The 27,691-nt window shown below is 45.8% G+C and overlaps 2 protein-coding genes across 10 annotated transcripts; one reads left to right on the top strand and one right to left on the bottom strand.

The window, feature by feature from the left end:
- Position 1: 1 nt before the first annotated feature.
- CUNH9orf43 (chromosome unknown C9orf43 homolog) lies at positions 2–18,488 on the bottom strand. Of its 3 annotated transcripts, XM_019540564.1 has the most exons (11): positions 18,166–18,488; positions 15,491–15,668; positions 12,707–12,806; positions 12,143–12,276; positions 8,383–8,476; positions 7,722–7,846; positions 6,534–6,681; positions 4,495–4,591; positions 3,755–3,903; positions 1,931–2,051; positions 2–496 (listed from the first exon to the last, which is right to left on the bottom strand). In XM_019540564.1, exons 1-11 carry the CDS (start codon positions 18,332–18,334, stop codon positions 213–215), a joined length of 1,599 nt encoding a protein of 532 aa, XP_019396109.1. In that variant the 5' UTR covers positions 18,335–18,488; the 3' UTR covers positions 2–212. The 3 variants fall into 3 exon arrangements, with proteins under 3 accessions (XP_019396109.1, XP_019396110.1, XP_019396111.1); XM_019540565.1 differs by lacking the exon at positions 1,931–2,051 and having other exon boundaries at positions 370–496; XM_019540566.1 differs by lacking the exons at positions 1,931–2,051; positions 4,495–4,591 and having other exon boundaries at positions 370–496.
- POLE3 (DNA polymerase epsilon 3, accessory subunit) lies at positions 16,379–23,323 on the top strand. 7 transcript variants are annotated; one of them, XM_019540573.1, is made up of 5 exons: positions 16,379–16,384; positions 19,335–19,407; positions 20,072–20,157; positions 21,445–21,563; positions 22,395–23,323. In XM_019540573.1, exons 2-5 carry the CDS (start codon positions 19,342–19,344, stop codon positions 22,553–22,555), a joined length of 432 nt encoding a protein of 143 aa, XP_019396118.1. In that variant the 5' UTR covers positions 16,379–16,384; positions 19,335–19,341; the 3' UTR covers positions 22,556–23,323. The 7 variants fall into 7 exon arrangements, with proteins under 7 accessions (XP_019396118.1, XP_019396116.1, XP_019396115.1 ...); XM_019540571.1 differs by lacking the exon at positions 16,379–16,384 and adding an exon at positions 18,723–18,837 and having other exon boundaries at positions 19,326–19,407; XM_019540570.1 differs by lacking the exon at positions 16,379–16,384 and adding an exon at positions 18,855–19,040 and having other exon boundaries at positions 19,326–19,407.
- The last annotated feature ends 4,368 nt before the right edge of the window (positions 23,324–27,691 follow it).

The following is a 27,691-nucleotide window of genomic DNA, read 5'->3' as shown; positions in this document are numbered from 1 at the left end:
GTCAGTGGAAAGCTGTAACTTTACTTATAATAAATAACAAAGCACTGAGCCTGTTGTGTACGTTCCAAGGCTTCTGGAGTCACGTCATTAACCCTCATTCTGAGTCTTTTCACCTTAGCTGTAGATAGCAAAGTGTCTCAGGACAAGTCATACCACACAGTGTTTATAGTCAGGGTAGAAACAAGTTTCTTCAGCATTTGTCCAATGAAAGGTTAATCAGGAAGGTTGCCTTCATCACTGACCAGCCCTTGGATGCTGCCTCTGATACAGACAGGTGATTCTGCCCCAGAAGGCTCCTCATTGTCCTTAGATAGGAGAGGAGAAGGGGAAGGGGGTGGAGGATGAGGTGGCACAGCAGTTCCTCCTGCTTGCTCTCCGCCCTCTCCCTGATGAGAGCACAGAGCCTGCGTCGCTTCCATCCTGATTGCTGGGTGATTGCAGTACATTTCATGCTGGCTTGCTTTTTCAGTTAGCAGATGCCCGTTTTTTCCAACACCTGAGCAGAGAATAAAAAGAGGGAACATAACATTGTTCTACTGCTGACAGGGACAAATAAGAAGTCACTTGAGGATAAAAGCTAGAGTAAAACACCCTGGGAAAAAAATGCAGACTCCTATTCAGGCAAAACACCACTGAATTCAATGGGGGTTTTGTGTGAATCAGTACTTGTGAGTTAAGGTCCATGTCCTAGACCAGTCCATTATCCCATGATAATGCCTGTCAGCTTTTATACTGTGCCACTGTCTTTGTATCAGACCACTTTATACTGAAAGTAAAAGTCCCAATGTTGTCCCTCCTGTATCTAAGCCACCTACATTCAACCTTCCCTGTATTCAACAACTTTAATATTTGTGTTTCAAGTATTTTATTTTTAAAATGACACATTTCTATAAATAGCCAAATAACATTCAGTATCTTATAGGTCAAAATGAATTCACCTCTTGTGGGATTCCCCCAAGCTTTTCGAGTGCAGTCCTTATGCCCTCCACCTCCCTTCTGCACCTCTTTTGCTTGGTCTCATAAGTGATCTCTGAATTCAAGTGTCAGTGATCTCTGTGGTCCCATGAGAGAGGTTCAAGTTTTACTGCATTCTCTGGAATGTGCTTGCAAATATATGCAAGGTTTCAGCACATTTTAAGAACCTACATGGATTTCTGCTCTTCATTTGCCTCTGGAGCATCCAGCATTGGACATCTGTAGAAGCACATACCAGACTGGATACACCAACAGTTTGAGATGTTGAGGCAATGCATATTCCAGCTACAACTTTCTTCACTTCCAGCTAATCAGAGTGTGGCAGAGTAATGTCACACTGCCCTAGTGACTGGTATGACCAAGCACACTGGTTTTGAAGCACCTGCCATACACAGCTCCACTCTGGGTGCAGACAGAAGTGCAGCTCTCCATCGTAACTCATAATGCTTTGCAGGAAGTGTTCTGAGGCACAACATCCCCCAGACCAAATAGAAGCTCTCTGGTGATTCCAGGGGGAAAGGGAATCCAGCTGCTGGCTGTGAGCTTGCAGCCTGTTTCCTCTAGCAATGGTATCTCCTCTCTCCCAGAGGGGTGCTGTTTTCAGAATGGGAGTGAGGAAAGGGAACTCATTCTAAGGGTTCCCTAGCCAGAAACATTCTGAAAACAGCTCTGAGTCTTGGAGGCAGCACACACACAAGATACTGAAGCCACTTTGTTCTGAAACATTTTCATCTGAACCCTCATGCAATAAGGGTTCAGATTTTTGTGGGATTGGGTTCTTTTAAAGCACTTTACAGCTGTGCACTTCTGTTGGGTCATGGCTGCGGTGCACTTTCAGGGGCCAGACCGGGTGAAAATTGTCACCTGTCTGTGCCTTCTGTTGACATATAATGTGAATACATTGTCCTTACAGTAACCAGACACATTCCATGGCAGAGACATTAGCAACACTCACCCCCAAGGACTAGATTTGTGCTGCTCTTGCACTGCACAGGTTTCACTGAAGATCTCCTCTTCCTAAGTCCCATAAGCTGTTCTGTGAGGCTTTTCACTTCATGGCACTCCCTCTCTGCAGACTAAAGAGGTTCACAAATACTATACACATCTTAGAAAGATAGAAGATAAAAGTGATATTCCTCTGGAGCCATTTCAGACTTTCTTTCAGCAAAAGAATACTTTCAGCTCTTCACTCACTTAACCCCTAGCCAGGTCAGCCAGAAGAAGCTTACAGGTTGAATTAATCAAAAAAAGAATGGGTTAGTTTCCATCTTCTCCCATTATATCCTTTGCCTTCCTTTTCTCACCGCAGTGTTGCACACAGTACCTCCCTCAAGCTTTCCTGCTCATCTAGGATAGCATAAACTAACTCCTCATAACTAGAAGTTTGTGTGTAGTAGGCCTTCAGTGAAAGAGTGCCAGACACCATCCAGCCAAGCTACTGTGCTAAACTTTTAACTACAGGCAAACAAGTGGAAAGTCAAATTTGCATCTCTAAAATAATGTAATTACAGAGCTTGCAAGAAAGCAAGGGCTGAGTCAAATGAAATCTCATTGGTCACCATTTGCCAATGGGGAAGTCTGGCTTGTTCTGTGCAGGGTATGGATATTATCAGGTCACAAAGAGAGCTGAGACTACTGGCTATCAGTGGGCCTATTTTTGGATATTTTGATTTCTGGGACTGAAGGAGGTTGAAGCAACAGGAAGTTGCTCTGTCGACTTTGCTGCAAATGGGTTGTATTGACCCTTGAGGGTTCAGAGCTTTTCTAAACTGGCTGCAGAAGAGAAAAAAAAAACATCCTCATACCAGTACCCTCTGCAGAGGGAAACAAGAGAATCTGCTTGGCAGTTAATCTTTGTCACCCTGACAATTAACCTGGTAGAGCAATAAAGATATGCCTAAGAACTCACAGAAAACAGAATATGAATGTACTCTAAAGATGCTAACCCAGACAGCATGAAAGTGAGGATCTAACAAAATGTTTGGAATGCTGATGGTTTTCTCTGGAAGCTGACAGATGTGCAGCTCCCCAGTCTAACTCATAGGGCTTTGCAGAAAGCACCATGAGTGAGACCAACCCTCCAGACCCAACACACATTTGCCACTGGATCAGGAGGGTGGGTGATCAAGCTCCACTTTGGAGCCAATCCAGGGAGAGAGGCTACATGTTTGCAACATCCGTCCTCTAGCCCTGCCTCCCCTCTCCCAGCGCTCATGCCGTCTCAGGATTCGGGCAGGGCAGGCGAGGCAAGACAAGGCAGGGGAGGGAGGTCTATTCTGGGGTTTCCCCAGCCTGCTCTGCAGTATGGAGGCGGATGGATTGGAGCCCCCTACCTCATGGGGGCTCCAATTCACCCACCCCACCCCCCAGCACTGGCTGGGCAAATCAAACACTGAACTCACTCCCCTCCTTTGGAGTGCCTTCATCTGAACCCACATGTAACGAGGGTTCAATTGTTGCACAATCAAGCATTTTTTAAGTGCTCTGCAGCCATGTGCTTCTTTCAGTACATAGCTGTAGAGTGCTTTCAGTAGCCAATTGTACAACAACCTGTCACGTCTGTCAGTTCCCTTTGTAACAGCAGCACTTGAGTGCTGTGACAAAAGTGCACAAGTTGTAGCTCTGCAGCACACTCCCTACTTTCTGGTCAACAGAAAGCCTAAACTGATCCTGCTTTTTGGGCTGCTATAAAAGCTTTACTGCTAGTCATAGTGCTAGGATCCCATTCAGAGCAAGGGAGTCTGACCCCTCTAGCCTGATGCATCTGACTAGCACTTACTGTTTTGGGTGACAGTGTTTTGTTTGCAGAAGTCTCCTCTGTGTTTGCTGGTGAGTGGGAGTCCAGAGACTGGCATGGCAACTCACTTGATCCTTGGCGGTTAGGTTGCTGTTCCAGTTTAGGTAAAAGGGGCCATAAGACCATACAGTCTGCATTAAGGATACAGAACAGATAGGCTAGACTTTCTGTCAAATCATCCAAACAGCATATACTTTGGGACTCTCAGGTCAGGAAAATGCTCCACAATCCAGAGAGAAAACAACAAGGGCTTGTTACCAGGTAAAGAATGACCCTGACAGTGTCCACACTCCTCCAGTATAGGTGTCTTCCCTCCTGCTATCCCCGTGTGTGCTAGCCAACCCCAGGGAGAAAAGGAGGAACTGAAGGCATCCCTCTACACCCATGCTGCAGCAGTGTTATCAGTACACACATATGAGCACATTCTGTACCCCTTAGAAAGAGGCTAAAGTCACTCTTCAGGGATTCTGCTTAGTGCTCATGTGTACATTTTTAACTAAAAAAAACCCCAGGGAAATTCCAAGAGAAAAATATTATATTAAGAACATGTTAAAGCTAAGAGTTCTTATGGGTAGCTAAGAGGTAAAACATGTTATCATATAGTATCACTATCCCAAATGCCCACTCCCTACAGCAAAATGTATACTTTCAGGAAATCTAAACGTGGTAGTGTGGAAATGCAGACGTATTTAAAGGCATAACTGAAGCTTCCATTTTAGTACCTAGTCCAGTTTCATTCTCGAGTGGTTTTCTTAGATTTTCAAACTTTAGTTTGTTTCTCATTCTTTCCAAGACTTTGTGTTTCACCACTACTGGGTTCTAAACCAAAAACAAGAATATCACAGTTAAGTTGGTATCTTCAGATGGCATTTTTAATAATACATTCTGCATACACACCCCAAATGCAGCTCAGCTTATCTCACTGATATACCATGTGTTCTTCCCCATTCCCAACCTCCAAGAGGTAGCCATGTTAGTTAAAAGAGATGAGGTGGTTTTAATGAAGGGGGAACTCAGAGAGATCAGACAGGGAATGATGCTTGGCTTGGACCAACTCAGGTGAATGGATCTTCTGAGAAGCAGGGGAGTTGAATCAAGCCTCCAGATCATGTGTATTGATGAAGAAGAGGAAATGTGCAGTTAAGGGATCATGTGGGTCATCCACACGGAAGCTGAAGTCAGCAAGAATATGTGGGGGCAGGAAAAGAGAATACAAAGATATGAGGATGAGCTTGACCTCGTCTCACTTAGCTTTGGCAAATCCCCTAGGGTAGTGATTTTCAACCAAAGTAACGTGGCACCCTGGGGTGCCTTAAGATCCTTTCAAGGGTGCTTCAGGGTGCCAAACAATGTTAACACCGTCAGATATAAAAACCATGGGCAGCTTGCAGACATTAAAAAAACAAACAAACAAACACACACTTTACCAGAAGAGGCAGTGCACTACTTCAATCCAGCTCTGCAGCATCTATATAGATTAGGTGCTGCAGTGGAGCTTTTTGGCACTTTTAGTTAAACTAATTTAATTAGCTGTTAAATCAAAGCACCTTTTCTGGGCATATGCTGAGCACGTCATGGAAGTGCACCAAGTTTAAAGTAAAGCATTGTTTTGGGGGTTTTTTTATGTCTGCAAGCAACCATAATTCACCAGATAAACTCAGAGATTTCAAATAGGAATCCACAGTGTTAAAAACCTTGTGACGTCCTGTGGGCTAAACTCTTTGCAACTGAAGAATTGCTCTATTATTTTTCTGCGCTTAAAAAAAAAAAAAAATCAAAACAAAGCTGGCATTTTCCAAAGAATGTCCTGAGTCTAACAAGGATACCCTGAATCTAATGAGGAGGTGCTTTGACTCTAAAAGGATTGAGAACCATTCGATTAAGCACTACTGTGACTGACTGGAAGACATTAAAGCAGTGATTCTCAACCAGGGTGCCTCAGCATCCACAGGTACTTTAAGATCCTTTCAAGGATGCCGTGAGATGCCACACAAAATTAGTACTGTTAGGTGTGCAAATATGATTCACATAAGCTGAGAGATTTCAAATAGGAATCCATAGTGTCAAAAGCATTCAGAACTGCTGTGGTCTCTCCAAGTTCTTTGCAACAGAAGAATAGGTCTTGCATTTTTCTGTACTCAAAAAACAAGTGAAAACTCAGAGCTGGTATTTTCGGGGGTGGGGGGGGAACACAACCACAAGCCTATCATAGTACCTCAAGCCTAAAAAGGTTGGGGACCACTGGGGTAAAGAAACCCATGACTCCACTGCAAAAGGAAAATGTCCTGTACAGACCATGGACTCATGCTGCCTTGGAAGCACTTTCTTTTGCCTTTGTGAAAAACAGAACTATCAACAGATTTCCCCATTTGCAGAAAGTCCTCTGTGATAAATTGCTACAATGACAGCTCATGACTGGGGGGCAAATTGCCTCCTCAGGACACCAAGTCTGTCACCAAGTTCACACATACTGGACACATCTACACATGTATTAATGCGTCATAATTACCGTACATTAATTTTAGTACCTGCAATAACAGGTACTAACTCAATGCACAGTAACTGGCATTACTGTGCTGTAGCACTGGCACACACTTTTTTAGTGACACTAATGCACAGTAGACTAACTCTACTGTGCATTAGCACCTTAGCACAACTTTTGCCATGGCGCACTAATGCACAGTAGAATTAGTCTACTGCACATTTAGAATCTTGTGTAGACATACCCACTGGGTATCTTCTGCAAAAGCAAATGACTCACATGCTTCTCCTTAGCCTCAGGCTCTGTCCTGTTCATTGACAGCAGGGCGCTCCGATCTTGCAGCTGCACTATTGTAGCAGTCTGCAGGTGCCTGGGGACAGCATTCCCCTGTTTCATCTGAGGAGCTCTTGGTTTCCCTTCTGTAGAACTAAAGACAACAAACACAAAGAGGAAGAATCAATATTGCCTCATTTCAAGAAATCAGGTGTCAAGGACAGGACAGATGCACCCAACTTTTCTCAAAGGGACAATACATCAGGACTCCAGTAAAGCCACAGAGTTGTAAACAACAAATGTCCCTTTAAAGAAGGTAAGGACTGACAAGCTCCTTCTGATGCAGCACTGAGAACTCCTCCACTCCTGCAAGCAGATTTAGGGTGTGTACACAAATGATCTATGCATGTTTTACAGTACTCTAATTTAGAGCACTTTTTCAAGCACTATAAAGTTATAACGCTCTTAAGCATGACAGAAGTGCAGTGTTTCATGGGGGAGGGGGGTGGTATCTATGCCTCCCTCTATTTTCCAAGCTAAGAGGCATGAGGCACGCCACAGCTTCTGTTGGCTTCTCCGCTGATCAGAAATTTGACCAGTGTACAGAAGTTATTTCAAGAACTGTGGATTGCTGAACTGCTATAAAATACAGCGCTTCAAATTTAATACCTCATTTAACAAGGGTTAATTTAAGGCACTGGACCCATTTTTAAATGCCGTAAAGCTGTGCACTTCTGTTAAAGTCACAACAATAAATGCTTTAAAATGGCAGAAAACACAGCTTCTGTACACACCTTTACTATGTCCTTTCTCCTTCTTAGCTGGGTCTCTTCTAGACTGGAACCCAAGGGAAAACAAAGAGATCCTGGGGCTGGGCAGAGGTACAAGCCTGAAAAAGTGCCACTGTTTTGCTCCAACTACTCCTTACCCTTGAGCATTTCTGCCTTTCCAGGATCCTATTTTAGCAGAAGTCCCTGCAAACCTCCCCACGCATTTTCACATCTAACCAGCCCACAATGCCCAAAGGACAGAAGAAGAACTCTCTCTAGAACTTTTGACTCCCAGGTCCTGACTCCCAAAGTGAACAGGAGCCGCATCACCCGAGCACTTTGAAATAGACAACACACTAGCCCATGTGGCACTCTGGTACAGAGAACAGACCAAAACAAGGGTTATTTAATTGAAAAGGCTTACCTTTCACCTCTGTATTTTGGGGTTGGCTTCATTTTTTTAGATGACCAGTTCATTATTTGGCAACTTTTGGGGTTCGGGAGATAAGGCTGATTTCCTGTAGGGGTTTCCCTGGACTTCTTTCTTTTCTGGAGAACAGAGCAGTTACAATGAAATACAAACTCAGGAGAAAAATGTTTCCTCAGGACCTTAAGCCTGGAATGCCCGAGCCCCTTACTGCCTTCTCTCTTCAGATAAATATTTCCAAGGGGAAATAATCAGAAAGATGGGCATTTCATCTTAAAGTAGAGAAGGAACAGTGGATTGGTGAGGGTTTCTCCTCCTCAGGCATTATTTTGCATCCTGCAGTATCCTGCACTTTAACCTTACACCCACCCATGTCTTGATTTCAGCTGGGGGGCGGATTCTGTTGCAATGCTGCTGCTTAGTCACCTCAGTGTTTTGCTGTGGAGCAACACAAAGCAATGCCTCTCTTACAGTGAGGGCCAAGCCTCCACAGCCCTTTATTTCCACATAGGGGAACTATGAGCTGTGAATAATATGTCCAATCAGAGGTAATTGTGTACCACTCCACAGTGGTCTTCTTTCCATCTCTAAGATGCTGTACAGCAATGGCTGGAAACAGATAGTCCAGAGGCATTATGCAAATACTGACGAAGCTTACAGTGTCAAAGCCTCTTCCTCTGCTTTGCACTTCTTTCAAGGAAAGATTTCCAGAGGGAAAATTTTTAACATACAGTCTTCTTAAAGGTTTTAGTCTAAACAGGGGAAAAAATCCACAGGAATTGAATTAATGGCAACCGTACACATACTCTGTGCATAACATTTTATGAAAAGTCTGAACTTTCAGTTACAGTGAAAAGTAATCCCAGTTTTTATCGAGTACCTTCACAGGAAACCAGTATTTGATTCCCAGTCCTTCAGCAGCAGTTCCAGGCTGCTACACATGGAGTACAAAACACTCAGGAGGTGGGGAATGAGAGCAATGCCTCACGCTTCAAAGGTCCCTGTCAGCTGGTAGGACACCAGTGATAAAGGAAATATGATGCAGAAGGGTGAGAGGAATCTGTGATTCTTGTGGCTTCAATAGTGACATATAAGATTTTCCCTCTCCCATCCTTGAGAAACACATTTTTGCTAGTTTTATTTTATTGTATCTGAAAGGGTTAACTGGCATCAGCCTAAGCATCAGAGACCTGCTTGATGAAGTAGTAGTAAAATTATAGGAAGGGGCCTGGGCTTGAACTGCAAACTCTTACTAAGTCAGCAAGAGGTCTGGGAATAAATACTATTTTGTATGATTCATCAAGGACACCTACAGTGATCAGAACCTGAGTAAGTTCCACCCAAAGGAAATCTCAAGGAATGGAGAAAAAACAAGCTAAGGGGTCCAGCTCAGATTCCTTACCCATGCCCTGCATTTAAAGACGTAACAAGCATTCCCCAGCGGACCTGGAAGTGGACCCAAAGTACTTCCGGTCCACTTCCAGGTTCACCACCGAGCACACGGGGGGGCCCCCCCCTCAGCACTTCCGTTGGACACTCCATCTGCCCCAGCATCGCAGTGCTCACAAGCCATACTGGTACCTCAAGGTATGTAGAAAAAACATTTAAAGCTGTGCCTAAGTCTGAATTCTCTGATTCTCCAAATCAGCACTGAATCTTCAGATTTGGCCAAATCGAATGAGGGACACTGATCCAAATCAACTAATCAAATCACTGTCCCTGATTCAGGCCAAATCCAAATCCGAATCAAATAGGGCCCGCTTCGCAGACCCCTACTATGCATCCTTTCCTCCAGTCAATCCTGATTTATTTGCCATTCTGTTCAGAGCTGACATGCTGTCCTCTGTAACAAAAGGTTGACACAACACCCCTTAATCATTATGGCCCATCTGTTTCATTTCCCCCTCTGCACCACAATTGAATTTCAGCCTAGAGTCTAAACCACAACAACCCTTTCTCTTAATTGCACCAATATGTAGATGACTCATCCATCTCATGCATGGGCTCAGACAACTATTTTGTAGCGTTTAAACCATTGAACATCCCATTGCACAAGTGTATCTCACCCAAATGTGGAGCTGGTCATAAGTCATTGGAATTTTAGCATGAACATGAATGTACAGTGAACACATTTATTAATGCACCAACCCTGCTTTAAGTTGGCTCTTGAAGACCAGGGGCCAAACTCTAGTATCACCTTCTTACACTAACAACGTCACTAACTTCCGTAACTGGGATCAGTGTAAACTGATCTATCAGCTAGAAAGCTTGGTTGAGATTTTCAAATGCCTTGACATTTAATGGTACTCAGTATCCAATACATTAGGTAGCAATAGAAACTGCAGTTCTTGTGCACTAGATTTCTACATCTGAGTATTGCAAGAGATTCTTTCCCAAAAAAATAACTGAGGAAAACGATCAAGGCCAAGAGTGTGAGAGAGTTTGGTACACACAAGAAATGAAGTAATTGAGGTGAACGTGCAAAACCAGACAGCAGGTTCAAATGCAGCATGCGGAACTTGGTGGCTTCTCTGCTGCTCTGATTCCCCATGTTCAAATATCCATAGGGACCTACTTAACATGTGGCAAGACAAAGCCATTTTCACGGTTTTCTCCCAGCATGAAAAGCCTATTTCACAGGCATTTCACAGCAACCCTGCCCCTTGGGGCTGATTGGTGGAGTGGCCCCACCTCTCAGCACTGATTGGCAGAGAGGCCCTGGGGGAAGAGGTGGAGAGGAGGGACAAGGAGGCAACCAGCACCTTGACTCCTGGCTGTCCATTGTTCAGCCCCACACCTCAGTGCTGATTGGTGGAGAGGCCTCAGTGGGGAGGAGGGATAGCCATCATCTTGTCTGCTGCCCCCTTCACGTTACCCCACCAGCTGGTGCCTTCCCCTCCCAGGTGGATTGCAAGGCCCACCCAGGAGGCGAAGACTTAATAAAAACATTTTTATTACGTTTCTTTTTTCGCAGATTTCCCTGGATTTTGTGGTTTTTATTAAATCTGCGAAACCACGATTTAGGCAGGTTTCTAAATATCCCATCTGACTCAACATCGACTAGGATCAAATACTTAGTGTTAAACTGAGTAAATAACTGAACAAATAACAGTATTAAACACTGTTCTGTCCCATTTCAGACTAACATCTTCAGATTTACAGGTTCACAACCAAGACCGCAGTGAGCTACAAAACTATGTTTTCACTGGATTGCTACAGACAGCCACTAGCTATGGGTTTCAGGTTCAAATGACACATTTTGATCACCTGGGAAACAAGTATCCAAAAGCAGCTTCTGTACTATGAAAGGGAAATACCCAGCCATCCCACCTCTAATACAGTGGGATGTCCAGCAAAGCCCTGAGACTCAAAGCTCCACATTGGGCTAAGCAGAATGCCACTGCAGTCACAATGGTGCACAGTATTCAGGGGACTCCTGGATGCCAATTTGTGGAAATAGGTGCACTCATGTGACTTCAGCTACCTAGCCTTTCGTCACTCATAACCTTAGGAGAAAGGGTCTAGTGTACGTTGTTGTAACACAGGCTCAGGCAGGAGCCCCATTACTAAGGTAGTCATGGGAGTGGGTGGCTATAGAGAGCACCTTGCACAGGTGAGGAGAATTACTCACCGGGGGAAGGTCAGGATAATTACCCCGCCACAGCTAAGCCCAGTGGCGAGTGAGCACACTTTGCCTTTGGGCACTAGGAGGAAGAAGGGAGGACTGCAAGAGAAGAAGAGAGACAGAGAAGCCCGATCCACAACCCAGAAAAGCCCAAAACAGCAGACCCTGGGATGCCATGGCTGGCTGGTAAGGAGGTGAGGTACTCACTCGAGACCCACAGTCAATATGGTTAACCCAGGGAAGAACCGGGGCTCTGGGAGATCTTCATGCTGAGGAGAATCCCAAAGGAGAGGGCTTCAGGGCGGCACATGGGCAGCAAAAGCAGCACGGAGTCGTTCGCGCCACTGGACAGCTAAGACCAGAGCTGGGTCTACTATTAGGCAAAGGGAGGTAGCCACGGAGGCAGCTCCTTGCTCGGGACCTGCAGAGGTGCAGGGAACGCTCCCCGCTAATGAGTTAATTAGCGGGAAAGACGCAGCCTGAACCAAATACCCTAACGCATCCGGGGCGCTCTCAGGCTTCCGGAGTTACCTTATCAGCTACATTGGTTTCCCTCGCTAATGAGGTAATTAAAGAGGTGAATGCAACTTTGTAACCTCCTGCTAAGAATAAAATCAGCACTGTGTGGGTTCATCATCTGGGTAGTTTGTGGTGTTTCCTCATCCCTAAGGGTATCACTGAACTTTTTTTTTTTTTTTTTCTTTCAATCAAAGTTGTGGCAGGGAAGTTCAAAGGGAGACTGAGATAGACCCAGCCACCCTCCCACAGTTGTACTTATCACTATGAAACTTACTCTGTTTGTGTGTGTACAACAGGCCTCTGAGGTTTTCGATGTATATTTGGGATCCATTTGACAATCAAATTTCCACCATCGGGCCAACTGGCCTGAGTGGGAGCAGCTAGCTCACCAAGATCGATCACTTGAAGCTAAGGTACAAACATGATACAGTTAACCACTTTCAAAGGTACAAGTCCTAAGGCACTCAGAATGCTGCAGGAGGGTCACTGCACTCCTGTAAGTGCCAAGCAGTGTTCCCTCTAAGCTGTGCAGTGTGTGCAGCTGCACAGGCACGCCTGGCAATGCAGCATGAGTGAGCCTGCATGGCTGCATACACCACACAGCTTAGAGGGAAGGCTAGTGCCAAGTAATGTGTTGCAGTTTTCTTTCAAGTGATGAGATACAGAAATGAACAGCTAATTATGTATGATCCTACAGAACGTCTCACAAGAGATTATATTATGCAGAGACCATCCTTCCACAGCAATTTCCCAGGAGCCCAAAGGCTAGCTCTGAGTTTTCTCAGGAGGAGACACTTGCATCTACTTGTGTCTCCCGCTTCCACTTTAAATCACTCACTTTTCCAACTCTGTTCGAGTAGGTGAGGTTCATCTGTCTGTGCAGGATCACGTGTGACTCTGTTGCTGAGTTCAGTCCTGGGAAATGAAGTCTTTCTGAACTGAAATAGAAACGCAAGTCAGAATCATGAGGAGACCAACACAAACTACCAATATGAAAGAAAACTTTAAGTACTACAATATTGAGCTTTTTCTCTCTGAAGTATGATACAAGTGCTAAAGTGGAAAGCTCGTCATTGGCTATCTGTCCTAGTGCAGATGCCCTGCGCATCCTACTAAATCACATGGAAATCTCATTTGACCAGTAGACTTATAGGAAGATTCTGAATACTCTAAATAGTTAGAGTAGCTTACAATGATGTGGTCTCTGGGATATACTGAACTTTTGACTGATCTAAAATCTCTGGGTGGTTCAAATGGTCTAAAGTTTGAGGTTAAAATGCTGAATTTGTAGGCCTTTGTCACAGATGACCTAAGCTTAGGAGGTCTGAGCTAAGGAGCAGAGGGTTCCAGAGGGCATCCAGACCCTGGCAGACTCCCCTGGGAGTTGTTATTGTCTTTTCTTCTTGGATATTTATCTCTCTAAGGGGCAAACAGTTTAAAGAGAGAACACCATGAAAAATTAGGATTGCCATTGCACTACAAGTGAGAAGGTAACCATTTAAAAATGAGAGAGTGCCACCATCAGGGTGCCAACTCTAATTTAAAAAGGAATACCAAACAGGTTAGTAAACTATGTCTTTCTATAATTAAAAAAGAAGAAGAAATAAATTGACCAGGAGCACAAGAGAACAACAACAACAAAAACAGATGGGCAAGGATACATTTCTATGGTATTTTCTAAAAAAAATCCCTAAAAATACTCTTAACAAATAACCAATGCTTGTAACCTATCCTGTAATACATGGGTGGCACAAGCAGCCTATATATAGCACATGGAAAACTGGGGAGGGTACAGGCAGCACAGGGGCTGATAAGGCAGTAAGCAGAGCAGCAGCTTGTTCAGGGAACAGAAAGCAGAGCAGCAAAGTGAACAGGGCAAAAGGATCAGACTGGCACTCCAGGGAGAGCGTGGGGCTAATTTGTGACATGCCCCTACTGCTGTAACTCATGCTTACATGCTGTGGCTCTGTGCCCTTCTGTTGGCTGGGCCCCATCCAGAACTGTGTGAGTTTTACTGGAAATGAGCTAACAGAGATGGGTCATTTGGCTCAAGAAGTAGAGGAGAGACATAATTAGCCACAATAGTCTGAATTCAAGTGAAAAGCAAGGTAGACTTGCACCTCAAAACAGATATATAGCATAAGCTTTCGTTAGCTGAACCTCACTTCATTAAATGCTGTAACGGCTCATGCTTTTCAGATCCAGATGTCTCAGATACGTGCCTATTATTAACAGCACATCCTCTGTTGTCACATTGCAAACTAAGGTGACGTATTCATCATTACCCTGATCAGTTTATGCCCATTTTTCCTCCCCCTGTTTACGTCAAACAGTAACTTGCCGCATAACATACCTACAACTAGTTATGGTGCAGTAGGTTATTGTTTCTTAGGATGGAAGGGGATAGAACTGATTCAAATGTATTTATCCTGAGACAAATTATGCACAGACTAAAACATTTATAGGTTCAAGGTCTACACATGCTTACTCTTGGTCACTAAACACAATTTTAGTTTATATATCAGATTAAACACAGGGGTTTGCATATCTCACCTGCAGACTCTTCCTCTCCTGTTGTTTTTTATTTCTTTCTATCTTGCCTACTTAAACTGTAACTGCTTCACAACAAGGACTATAGTTTTCATAACTATGAATAGTACCAGCCATGATGTGACCTGGTCCTGACTGGAATAATGACTATTTAATTATAATGATACAGCCTATTGTAAAAATAATCTATTTATTTATTTATTTATTTTTATTACTTGCATTTCCTAGACCCTGATCTAACAAACATTTATGCATGTCCTTAACACTGAAATCAGTGAGAACACTTACTTGAGTCTTTACTGTGCCTGGCTCCCTGTGATCAGTGACCTGAGGAAGAATGTCTTGCACTCAAAACTTGTCTAACTTCATCCCAACTATATAGTTGATTCAATAAAAGATATCACCCTTAAAAAATCCTTGCCTCTCACACTGAGTGAAGTTAAGCATATGGGCAATTATTTGCAGAACTGGTGCTGTAAGTGCTAAAAGTTTGCTCTGCTCAGTGAAAAAGATGAAAATGATCCTGCACACTAGGATCAGGCCGTGGGGTCCCCTGCACCCTCACCTAGTCTCTGACTAGTCCAGGAGCAGGCCCCCTGCAAGGAGCAGGCCCGCGCACACTGGGACTGGGCCCTAGGGTCCTGTGCTACCCCTGCCCAGCCTGGCACACTGAGATCAGGCCCCTGTGTCCCATAATTTGGCCCTGGGACCCTGTGCTATCCCAGCACACTGGATCAGGCCCTTGTATGCTAGAATCAGACCATGGAGCACCATGCCACCCCACATCATGCATGGCCATACTGTCCAGTCCATGGGGCTCCCTATAGATCCAGGAATTTGGCAAAAGGGGAACACCACTGGGGAGCCCTGCAGGCCAAATGAGAAGGCTCCCAGACCCAGAAGTGGAACCCCAGATGTATACCACAGAGCAACTGCTGCCTCTAAATGTATTTCTGTCACCTTCTTTCAGAAAAACAAGTGTGCCATAAATTTGCCATCAGCTCACTGCAAACATTTAATCCAGAGCATACCACCTGTATCAGCCATAGATGGGAACTTAACAGCAATTCACCTCACTAAACTATCTCGCTCAGATAAGTCATGGACTGAAGTTCCCTGAAGAGAATCATAGGAGAAAAAGGTCTCCAGTGCAGAGAAAGTGGTTGTTCTGTTGCGTGTAGAACATCTAGTCACATTTAGGGAAGAACAAATGCTTGGCAAGTTTATAATCTTCAGTGTTGGTAATTCATCTAAAAAGATAAAAGCAAATATACTGTCTACACTGAGGATGTGATCTTAATGAGCTTTATCATTATAGACTTTAACAATGTAATGTCCATTTTAGATACTATAGCTGGGCAGGCAATTATTTTGGGCAGAGGGCCACTTACCCAGTTTTAGCAAAATGTTGAGGGCCGCACGGGTAGTCCCACCCCTTGACAGGTGCCCCACCCCCTGGTCACCATCATGGGACCAGTGTCCCAGGACCAACACCGGTAGGGCCCAGAGCAGGACACAGGCTGGCGGGAGTCTGTGGAGCCAGGCTGGGCTGCAGCAGCAGGGAGCAGGGGGGAGCTGGCCCAGCTCCATAGAGCTCCTGATGGCTAGGACCCTGTACCCCTGATGCTCTACTCTGGGTCCTGCCAGGGCTGAGAGATGGCTTGCTTGTGGGGGATAAGTACCTTTATGAGGAAAAAATCGTGGGTCCTAAAGGATTCTTCAGTTTAGAAAAGAACAGCATAGCAGAAGTCAATGGCTGGAAGTTCAAGCCAAACAGACAAGGACTTAACGTTACAGCTACTGACCTTTTTTAGATGTCTTGTACATATTAATCCCACTCAAGGCACAATGCCCTGAGCACAGAAGAAACTAAGATCTTCTAACCAACAGCTGCATGAAAGGTATGTAGACTATAGTGTAACAGGGCACCAGGGTATGCCTGTTCCTGAGAGGCACCTTGCAGGTGGTGAAGGGGGTTAATTAGGGACTCACCTGACCAGCAGCAGGCCATGCTTGAGCTATACAAGCCCTGGGCCTGACCCAGTGAGGCAGTTTAGTTTTAAGAGCCATGAAGTGAGAAGGTCTTACCAACAGAGCTCCCAAATAGACTGAAAGGCAGCAACTCTGAAGTGCTGGGAACAAGGAAAGGTACCCAAGGCAAAGAGAGGCTTGTTATATGGGCAGATGGCCTTGGTTTTATGTTATAACCCAGAGAATGTTTGAGTGTCTGCAGATCCTTGTTATTAAGTTGAATCAGTGGGTTAGCTTTAAGCCCTACAAGGGCAGGCTCAAGGCCTACTTAAAGTGCCAGTAACCCAGCAGTGGCTGAGAGTGGGGCCCAGCAGAAAGTGTAAAAGATTAGAAGGTGGGGATCAGAAGATCCATGAGCCTAAGGCCCAGAGAGGGGAGTGTTGTCAGAGAATCCAGGAGCACAAAGCAGGACTGAGAGCAAGACTGAAGAAGCTTTAAAGACACAGAGTGCCTGAGTGTGAAAACAGGAGGCTCAGAAGCCAGGGACTGGCTGAAAGTCAGATCAAAGGGTCCACAGGCCCAGAGAAGGGGTGAGAGTCAGACTAGAGGGCCCATGAGCCTGAGAGGGGCTGTGAACCGGACTAGGGGTCCACAAGCCTGGGGGGAAGGGGAGGCTGAGCTTGTGACCAGGGTTCAACAACCTAGAGAGAGGCTGCATGTGGGACCAGGGATTCTGAGGGCCCAAGAGGGGACTCAATGGGAGACCAAAGTCCAAGACCCCAGAAGTGGCTACATGCGGGACCTGAGGGTTCTGGAGCCCAGAGGAGGGCTGTGCAGGTGCCCAGAAGGCCAAGAGCCCAGAGAGAGGGGCTGAGAGCACTGTGGAGCATACAGAGGAGCTAAGTATCATGAACAGCAGGTGACATAATTGAAAATAACACCCATAAGGCATGGAGTGTGGTGCAGGGAAGGAGGGAGCCACGCAATGAGCCCTTAAGGCAGGGGGGGCAAAATGCAGCCATTCTATCTGGCCTGTGGGGCCCCTAAAAAAATGTAGAAAATTAATATTTATCTGCTCCTGGCTGCCTGCCATGTGGCCCCCGATGGCATGCCAAAACTCAGTAAGCAGCCCTCTGCCCAAAATAACAGCCCACCTCTGCCTTAAGGCTACAAGTGCCCTGCAGAGACAAGGGCAGGCTGAGAGGGCCTATTTAGCTTGAGGGCAGAGCTATGACTAGGGGACCCAGTGGTGGTTTGGATGGATTCAGGCTCACTCTAAAGCCCACTGGCACCCTTACATTCTCTCTCAGATTAGAACAAGGTGCAGTGGGGAAGTGATAGAGCGGGGGGTGGGGAGGGGCTACATTAGAGCCTGAACCAGGCAGGGGCTGCACGGCCATCACAGCTGCCCCTGTGGCTGGGACCTGCCATACACCAGATTCAGATGCATACATAATCATGAAGGATCACAATTACAGTAAGAAAGTAAGTAACTGTCCCTTCTTCTCCAACTGCTTTTCCCCATGGGTCCCCTGTAGCCATGTAATCCACACCACAGGACTCCCCTGGGTCCAAAATCTGAAAGCAGGGGCACAGTGGCAGCATTAGTTTGAGCACTACTGGGTTAGACAACACAATGGTCATTTTCTGCTTTTAAAGGTATGACTATGAAAGGAGTTTAACCCGATCTGCTAACTCCCGGGAAACTTTTACCAGGATTCACTAACACAAGGAACGTGTTTGTCCTGCCAGTGGTGCCGCTGCCTCGGGCTTTACCTTCGCTTTCCACAGACGCTCTGCAGAGCGGGTCTGAGTCCCTGGCGCGAATGCGAGGTTGTCCCTGCTCCACCCTGCGGAGGGTGTCCCAGCACTGCGGGTGCGGACAAACAGCCATGTCGCAGATGGTCTCATCCCACTGGTCCACGTCGGCCGTCACCATCTTCATGGTCACTCAAGCAATGGGGGACAGCAGTGACCTGGCAGCACGTGGCTACAGGACTCCCTGCCCACAGGAGACAGTGCCCATGGGGCAGGGGGAGGAAGGCATCATCCTGCAGCACCCAGACCCTAGGGACCTGCCGAACTCCATCAACCTCATATGGAGGAACCCGCCCCCCACCCCAGACCGCAGCTCCGCCCACTGCCCTCAAGCCCCGCCCACCCCATCCTCACAAAGTGGAGCCTCCCCACCCAGCCCCGCCCACTACCCTCAAGCCCTGCCCACCTCCGCCCCTCGCTGGCTAACGACGACCATCGCTGCCCGCCCCTGGGTCCCCACACTTGGCCGCGGGGCCCCCGCTCTCACCTCCCCGCGGGGCCGCTGCAACCAGGCCCAGGCCGCGCCCGCGCGGGTAACCAAGCAACCACCCACGCGCAGGAGGAGGGGCAGTCGCGGTGCACGGTGGGAAAGGAGAGGCCGACTACGCTGGCAGGCGGGCGGGCGGCGCGGTGCGTGCTGGGAGGGGTTGTGGGTGAGGGGTCAGGGGTCAGGGCTGGCGCGCGGTTCGGTTGGACGGGCCTCTGCGCGCGGTGAGTGGGTGTCGCCTTCTCTGGACTCGAGGCCCCCTCGGAAAACGCCGCCTCTTCCCCTTCCCTCGGCTTTCACCTTCCGGGAAACGCTAGAGCCACCGTCTCGTTGCAACAGGCTGGAGGCGCGGGTGCCTGCCTGATGCTTCAGGGTTTACCCTGCGAGTGGTGCGGGCGCGTCTAACCGCGTGGCCCCCGTGGCACCCTTGTCAGGATCTCGAGGCACCACGGGGGGTTGTGGTAGGAAATCCCTGCTGTAGACTTGCTAGATCTGCTGCGTGGATGAGACGAGCGTGGAATAGGAGAGGCAAGGATGTCTTAGGGTGATATCTGTCATGGGACCAAGTGTTTTATAAGCAGAGCTGCATGGGAGAGCAAAGCATCTGGTGATTTCATAACGCTTGTTTTAGTTCCAGAAGTCCCAAGATGGCAGAAAGACCAGAGGACTTGAATTTGCCCAATGCTGTCATCACTCGGATTATTAAAGAAGCAGTAAGTACCATCAGGATTGAGACGCTTGATAAATGGATGCTGCACGTTTGGGACTACCCCTCGACGGCAGTAATGTGACAGCTGTTAAATTGACTACTGTTGGAAGAAGAGGTTAAATTCTTGGTCTTTCTGATTATACATTTGAGAAGTTAGAGTAACTGACTGCTTTTGGACTCAGTGGTTTGGTGTGTCCAGAATAGACACTGGCTTTTAGCCTTGCTGGTGACTTCTCCCCTTGCAGTCTTTACATGGCTTGGCTGAACTGGTGGCTGTACAGCAGCGGTCACCAACCAGTGGGTCTCGATCCACCAGTAGATTTTGGAGCCTCTTGAAGTTGATTGGGCGGGGAGTGCCCGTCTGTATGCACGTGCACGCCCTAGCCCAGCAGGTCAGTCTCAGGGGTAGGGAAGGGGTGGGGGTTTATCGAGGCCCCCGCAGCGAGGGATAGTGCCACAGGAGCAGGGGTAAGTTGAGTGGGGCCCTGGCTATGTGGGACTTACTTGCTGGGGAGGCGTGCCCCCAAATAATTTTTTCTCCCTCAGTCTCACCCTGCTGTACCAGTTTTTTCAGGCAGAAATTATGCAAAGCTTGAATCATTCCTTGCAGCTTCCTGACCTGTATGAACTGCATTGCCTCTGATAAAATGACGCTGCTTTCTTTTCAGCTTCCTGATGGTGTAAATATTTCTAAAGAAGCTCGAAGTGCAATATCTCGAGCTGCAAGTGTGTTTGTGCTGTATGCAACATCATGGTAAGCATCTCTTGGATCAGATCAACAACAACTAGTTGATCTGCAGCTAGCCCACTTTGGGGAGCAGAATTTTCACTACTCATGAAATACCCATTGGTAATAAATATATATGAGGGTTGTTAAAGCTTTGTGCAGTCTTAACCTGTAATGTAATTTTGTGATTCATTATAGTTTCTTGATTAAGCACCATGGTGCCAATGATGATTTATTTGCCCCTCTGGGAGAATACTTTGCCTCTGTACCAGTGGACAATATTTGCTGCTGTAAAATGCTTTCTGTGGTATTTAATCATGAGGGCATGGACTATTAGTGGTGAATTACAGTAAACTTGCCAGTGATCATCTTTAACCATCAGACATAACAGTTGATTTACCTGATAGTTTAAGTTTGCTTTAGTAGCTATAACAGTGGTGATATTGATCATAAAAGTATCCAGCCTTTTTTTTCCTTTAATCAAACATCTGTTTAATGAAGGGGTGCCTTTTAGTTTTGTTATGTGATTCCATCATAGTCTTTTGACTTGCTTTCTGAATGTTGTTCTAAACAGACTAGGAAGTTACTGGGTGTGTCATGTAGTGTTTATTTGATTACTTAGGACCCCTCTCCATGTGCAGGTAAAGGTGCCTTGTGATCTAAGTACACATGCATAGCAGGAGACATGTTTATGGAATTGCGCAATATATCACACTGTACCTTACTGTGATGCCTTTACCTTGGTGCAGAGAGAGCCCAGTCTTGGGCTCCCCTTATATCAGCAAGAAGCCAGCTCCTGCAGCTGGGAGCCCCCTCAACAGAGGAGGCTCCCAGCCATAAGGACCATGTGCAGCTGAGTCCCACAGCTGACAGTTTTGCCTTCTCGTACATCTATGCTCTTTGATTAAATCTAAAGTTATTAACATTCAAATGTCTCTAAAAGGCAAATTTTTAAAAAGTGCACCTGCCTTGAAACTTGCCATTTCTTTCAGTTTTACAGTTATACCAACAAATAATTTTCCCTGTTATACTTCTATGAAACACCCACAACAGCAGAAGAATGTAACTAAACAAAAACTGGCTACAAACATAAATGCAGAGTGTAAACACAAAGGGGGGGTTGGTTGGTTGTTTATTTTGGTTGGTTGTTCATTTGTTTTTAATCTGTTATAGTTAATTTCCTGGTCAATTATAAGCATCACTTATAACTGGTGACAAAAATTATTACTCTCTGAAATGTTTTGAGTTGACCGTGATGCTTAAAACTACTGGTAACTGGAGTCAATTTCTGCTGTTTGATCTCTGTTCAATTAGTGCAAATAACTTTGCAATGAAAGGAAAGAGAAAAACACTGAATGCTGGAGACGTTCTCTCAGCCATGGAGGAAATGGAGTTTCAGCGATTTGTAGCCCCTTTAAAAGAATCACTGGAAGGTAACATTCTCTAAATTCACATTGTGTAAGGACTAGCAGTATAAGCTTCTATTTATTTCGAAGGTTGGTTGCCCTATATTGTTCCCTGTGCCATGTCTCTCATCTCTGCCCCACAGCCTGTGTTGAAGTTTGCATGGGGACAGATAATGTGGTTCATTAGCACTGGTGTGATGTAATTTTATAACTGTTGTTGGCTGAGGAGGCACTTCTGTGGCTCATCTAACCTTCCCCCATCACTTTTGTCTAGGTAGTCTTTTGTGCTTCCTGCTACATGTAAGCTTCAGTATCTTCATAAACTTTCTGCTGACCTGCACATCCTTTAGAGTCTTCCGGCACAGCTAAAATAAGAGGGTGGGTTACTGCAACTGGGAGCTTCACTGCTCCAATTGATGTCAGCCAGAAGAACCTGGAGAGCTGCTAAATCATGAGAATCACTATTGATAGTGCTCTTTCTCAACTGGATTGCTATGAGATCCCTTTTTAAGAGTGCTGCAAGAGGCTGTACAATATTAGTACTGTTAGGTGTGCAAACATCTACATGTGACTTACAGAATAAACCTAGAGATTTCAATTAGAAATCCATAGTGTCAAACATTCTGACCTGCTATGGCCTTGTGACTTACTGAGTCTGTTGCAACAGAAGATCTGCTCTGTTAGCTTTCACTCATTTTTTTTTGACTGGAAAAATAAGTGCTGACACATTCTGAGGGGGCCCTTGAGTCTCTATAAGGGTTGAGAACCACTGCACTAGGTCACTGAATTGTTCCTACTGTGTCCATCAACATGCATACAGCCAGCTGTCTTTATTTTTGTTTGTTTCTGCTTTGCTAGTTTACAGGCGAGAGCAAAAAGGAAAGAAAGAAGCAAGAAAAGACAAAGACAAGAAGGCAGACTCTGAGGAACAAGACAAAAGCCGAGAGGAGGAGAATGATGATGATGATGAACGAATGGAGGAAGAGGAACAGAATGAAGAGGAAGAGGTGGATAACTGAGCCTGCTGGAGAGACGTGCACTGGGGCTGGACTCTTGGCATAGGGACATAAATGTTGTAAATCAGCTTTGTGCCCCTCTTTTTTTGGGTAAAGCTCCACAGTGTTCCTGGGGCTTATTCACTCCTTGCTTTAACTTTCATGCAAGAGGGGAACTGATGAGACTTCCACAGCTTTTGCAGTGAAAGAAAACCTCTTGCTGGTGGCACAGGGATCTTGGCATTGTCTCCTTACTTCTGAACAGCCACTGATGTAAGTGACTGTGGGCTTTGTGCTGGGTTTTATTCCAAAATGCAGCATTCAAGATTCCCACTGAGGAAGCTGGGCAGAAGAACCTACGTGAAAATGCTGAATAAGCCTGTTTTACTAACTGGGTCCAAGTCTGAATTTGATAGGCCTTAGGTTGGGTTTACATTTTACATAATATTGATGCCTTAATGGTTTAAAGGCAGAACACAAAACGTTTTTGTATATGGGAAGAAGAGGTTCTTAGCTGCATCCTTTTATTTTCTTTAATTCTGGCTGTGCCTTCTCTTTCCAAATGTGACCATGACACCCTTATTTGGTTGCAACCTTGACAGTGGTCTGCAATAAGGCCATACAGCAACCAGTTCTCTACAGGACTGACTCTTCTTGCCTAGGATCAGTCGCATTCAAAGAGTTTTACTGTGCTTCTGCAATGTAATTTAATACCCAAAGTATTTGTTTTTGGTTTGGGGGTTTATTTGTTTCAAATGCTGTGAGGCCAACAGGGTTTTTATATTAAAAAAAGAAATCTGAAACAATTAACAACTAAGAAATCTTGACTGTGTCCCAAGTGTGAGGTTGGGAAGGATTAAGGTCAAGTTCTGTACATTTTCTTTGGGCTAGCATATGTTTCCTAATCAATCACATGGTGGCATTGCTCTCTCTTTATATGCCAAGTTGCAGAAAGGATATGACAGCAGGGTATCCTTTATCCGTTCAGACTTCTCATGTTCTTAGGATAGAATTTTCTAATGGATATAGTTTACCTTTAGGCAGTGCAACTCCCCTGGTATCCTTTTTTACACAAATTTTCCAAAACTGATTTAAAAAAAAATCATTCTACCTCCTGTCTTGGTAAGCCCTAGAAATATAGTAGAGAGAAGCATTTGCCTTCCATAGGGGGCAAAAGGTGCAACTTTCAAAATACAGGAGACACTCGCCATTCACAGGGGATACCATTTGTGGGAATCACAAGAATATGAAATCTGCAAATAAGGCACTGCGTTCATGAATGCTGTCTGCATTCATGAACACAGTGCCCCTGGGGGGTAGGGCACAGCTGCTCTGGCAGTAGTGGCAGGAGTGCAGAGCTCCTGAAGGGCTCCTATTAGTATATTTGAGATGTGGGTTTGGCATTCATGAATATTTGAAGCTGTGAATGCCTAACCCATGAATACCAAGGGTTTCCTGTACTAGCTCAGGTAAGATGGATTAGCTGATGCAATGGTTAAAGAAAACACTGCCACATTCAGTATTTTTTTCTCTTCTGTAGTAATTTGCTCTTTGAGCACTTGAGCTTCTGTCCTGAATACCTCCCCCTTCCATATTCATGCGGATAGTACCTCCTCATAGGAATTCATTCTTGAATACAGCCCTTCTGTGCAGTCTTTACACGAAGAACAAAGTCAAATAATTCTAAACAAACTCTTTGACCTAAATTTAAAATCTGTCAAAATGTCCCAAACTTTATTTTATCACAGCTTTAAAGTATTGAAGATTTCCCAGTTCTGCTTATTCAGGCTAAACTGAGAGCATTTGTGAGAAATGGCACCTTATTGTTAGATACTGTATTTGAAGCAGAAGTTCAGCTGCCGCTGCACTGTTATGACATAACATCTTACAGTGTCCAGGCATTGAAAATAGTGGAAAACTAGCAGAGCTCTTGTGTGTACAGCTTCTGCAGGACTGCAAACAATGATAGCTGAAATTATTTGAAAGGAATGACTTCCTAAGGGGTCCAGTTAAAACAGAGCTGCATGGAAGATCTGCTGATACCTCTTGCAGTATGTACCTGAGGTGCATCTCTTCCTGGAGGGGAACACTATTTTATTTAAATAAAAGCCAGGTTCTGTACGAATACAGTGGGGGGGTGTTGTTTGTTTTACTGGTTGGAGGAACCAAAGCTTTAAAAAACAAAAACAATTAACTATTTTGTGTTCTATAACTATGTTTCCCCTTGCATAGCCAAAGATGACACTAAGCCTAGTGTATAATTGTTAAAGGATTGGATATAGGAGTTACAGTGCTTGAGGTTTCTTAACTGGGGATTTGATCAGCCTTCTGTTGTGACTGAATTGCAGCAGGAATGTAGGAGAGGAGGAAGGGAAGCAGTGAGCCTGAGAATTAACTTTGCTACATGCTTTGAAAAATAATGACAATGTGAGTCTAGCAGTTGAGTCCATGTAGTAAAGACTGAGAGGCATCTTGCATCCCACAAGTGGAAGAGTTGCTGCAGCTGTCATCTGGGGAATCAACAGTCAAGCAGCAAAGGGTTAGGAATCTGTTTAATGAAAATGAGCATACATTTCTCTCAGCTGAGAAGCAAGTATACACCCCACTGTGGCATAGCTTCTGATTGACATCCTTCATCTCAAAGCCTGAGCCTGACTAGAACTAAACAGAACTTAGACTCTAGTTAACCTTCACTTCACTGCCTCATCTCCCACCTCAAAAGTAGAAGGGTTATTTTGTGCATTGGATGATGTATGCCTGTTTCTCTACCAGCCTCTTATTCATACTCCTTCCTCAGCCTCCCAGCATTTTTTATGTTGTTTCCTTCCTTGGGGTGCTGCCTACCTGAGCCCAGGCTTATACAGATCAGCAATCTAGAAATGCTGGCAACTTATGCTATATAGCATAAGTTCTAAGTAAGTCAGTAATCTGAGTGACAAGCTAGCCCTGGCAGTGTTTCTGGAGATACAGCTGCCCTCCTAACTGAGACATGCTGTCATCAAAATGCCACAATCCCCTTATTGACAGGAGAGGAGTTTCTGCAGTTGCAGTGGACTCTTCATTACTTTTAGTGCAGGTAACTTGGCTCATTTAAACACGAGGAGCACAGAGCAAATGGAGAGGAAATGGAAATTAACTGAGCATTAGAATTTTTGACCAAGTTCACCCTGGGTGTGACTTCACTGAGTTAATCGAAGTATGGTGGGAATGGGCTTGGCCCAGATTCCCATTAAGGAGCAAAGCTCTGAAACCATGCTGTAAAGCTATGAAGATTTAAGAGGATAATGTCCTGATCCAGTTTGATTCCCACAAAAGGTGTTAGGCAGGGATCTGAAGCTGGGATGTGACTATCACCTGTTTCTAGGGGATGAATTGAGAAATGGGAAACATGACTTGCCTGTTCCTGAAGCATGCCACAGCCTGTGCCATGAGCTAGTATGATGTGGAGCTGGCTGGGTAAAACAAGCCATGTCCTTTGGATTGCCTTCATGCTGAGATGAATCAGAGGCTGTGTGGGAGTCTCACATAACTGAACTACCTGTCTGTGGTGTTTGAAATACATATCTGTCCCTTGTGTCATTTCGTACAAAACCTATCCTCTGTGATTTAAGAAGGTTGCCATACAGTTGTATGCTCTGCAGTTTGTAATTAAAAGCCAATTATTATTGTGCACCCCAGCATTTTAGCACAGTTGCCATGCGTTACAATGTCATTAGACTAAGTGAATCTTGTTTTCCTTCAAGTTTTTCCTTCCTGAAGGAGTTTTTTGATGAAAAATCCCAACCTGCCCCTTTCTTACACTGCATAAAAGTTAGGTTTGGCTTTTGGCGCAGATCAAGTGCAGCATTTATAATGGAGCCCGTTACCTGGATTATCGGGCCCTATTGCTTACTTTTGCAATGAGACAGACTTACCCTCAAACGATCCTTAGACAATTCAAGTGAGGAATGTGTTTGGATCACAGGACTAAGTAAAAGAGTAAGAGACCTTCTTACATTTAACATGGGAGGAGAAAGAGCTAAGTTTCCCAACTGTTAAAGCACAAAAATAAAACCAGAAGCACACAGATACAAGGAAAGCTCCCCCCTCTCCCTTGTACTTCTGTAGTCCTTGGCATTATGAAGCTCTGATCCAAAGTGAGGCACCCGTGGACTGCCTTAGAAAAATCTCCAGTGACGCAGCAATGCTGTGAGCTTTCCCAATAAGCCTCACTCTACATTTCTAACCACGGGCGCACAGATCTCAGCCTCAACCTCACATACAAAGTCCACATCAATCCAAACTAGATCCTAGCCATGGCTGCAGCGCCAAGCACCCACCTCTCACCCAGAGCAGAGAGGCCAGTCCCAACTCAGGAAAAGCTGTGGGCGTGAGACCCTCCATTCCCCCCATCCCCTCCCACTTATGTTTTTAGGGTCTCTGGACAGCAGCTGTGACACTCCAGCAGCAAGGCAGCAGAGACACGGCTCAGCCATGGATGGGTGTCTAACGAGCAGCGCAACCAGGATGGGATCAGGAGCAATAACACACCTGTCCTGTTGCAACACCAGGAGTTTTCCAGCCCCAGGGTGCTAAGCAGCCTGACAGCCCTCAGCTGTGGTGCTGCCTCCTTCACCCTAACACAGACCGCCAGGGACACTGGGGGAGCCCCATACAGACTGCAGGAATTGGGGTCAGGGCATCAGCTTCTCCACTGCCTCAGGTGCAACACGGATGTGCCACATCCAGGCTCCATGTGGCCGGTGACAGCAGTGACCTCTGAGAGGGCTCGGCCCTGGGCACAGGTCCAGCCCCAGGCGTGGAGGCCTGCACAGCCCGGGCCCGGGGCCCTCTGCTGCCTGCACTGCCGGTCAGCCAGCGGCACCTTGGGCTGCACAGCCATGAGGCTGGTCGCTTCTTCCCAGCTCCCTACTCTCTAGTCCCAGTTCCTTACTCCTTGCATTGCCCCATCTTAATCTGACCTTCATTTAGGGTCATTAGGCATTTTACACATTCACTAGCACAGGTGCCTACCTAATGAAACCCTCTCTCTCTCCAGGAGCTGCAATTCATTCATAACAATCTTTCACGGCGTCCACGCGACCTTTGAGAAAGGAGCTGGGAAGAAGCGCCGGCGTGCAGGCCGGCGGAGCGGAGGGGGCGGGCAGCGCCACGCGCTTG

The sequence above is a fragment of the Crocodylus porosus genome, unplaced genomic scaffold, assembly GCF_001723895.1.
Source record: "Crocodylus porosus isolate Cpor-Errol unplaced genomic scaffold, CroPor_comp1, whole genome shotgun sequence".
Lineage (NCBI taxonomy): Eukaryota > Metazoa > Chordata > Crocodylia > Crocodylidae > Crocodylus > Crocodylus porosus.
Note: the sequence above shows the minus strand (reverse complement) of the source record. Positions and strands in the feature narration are given on the sequence as shown.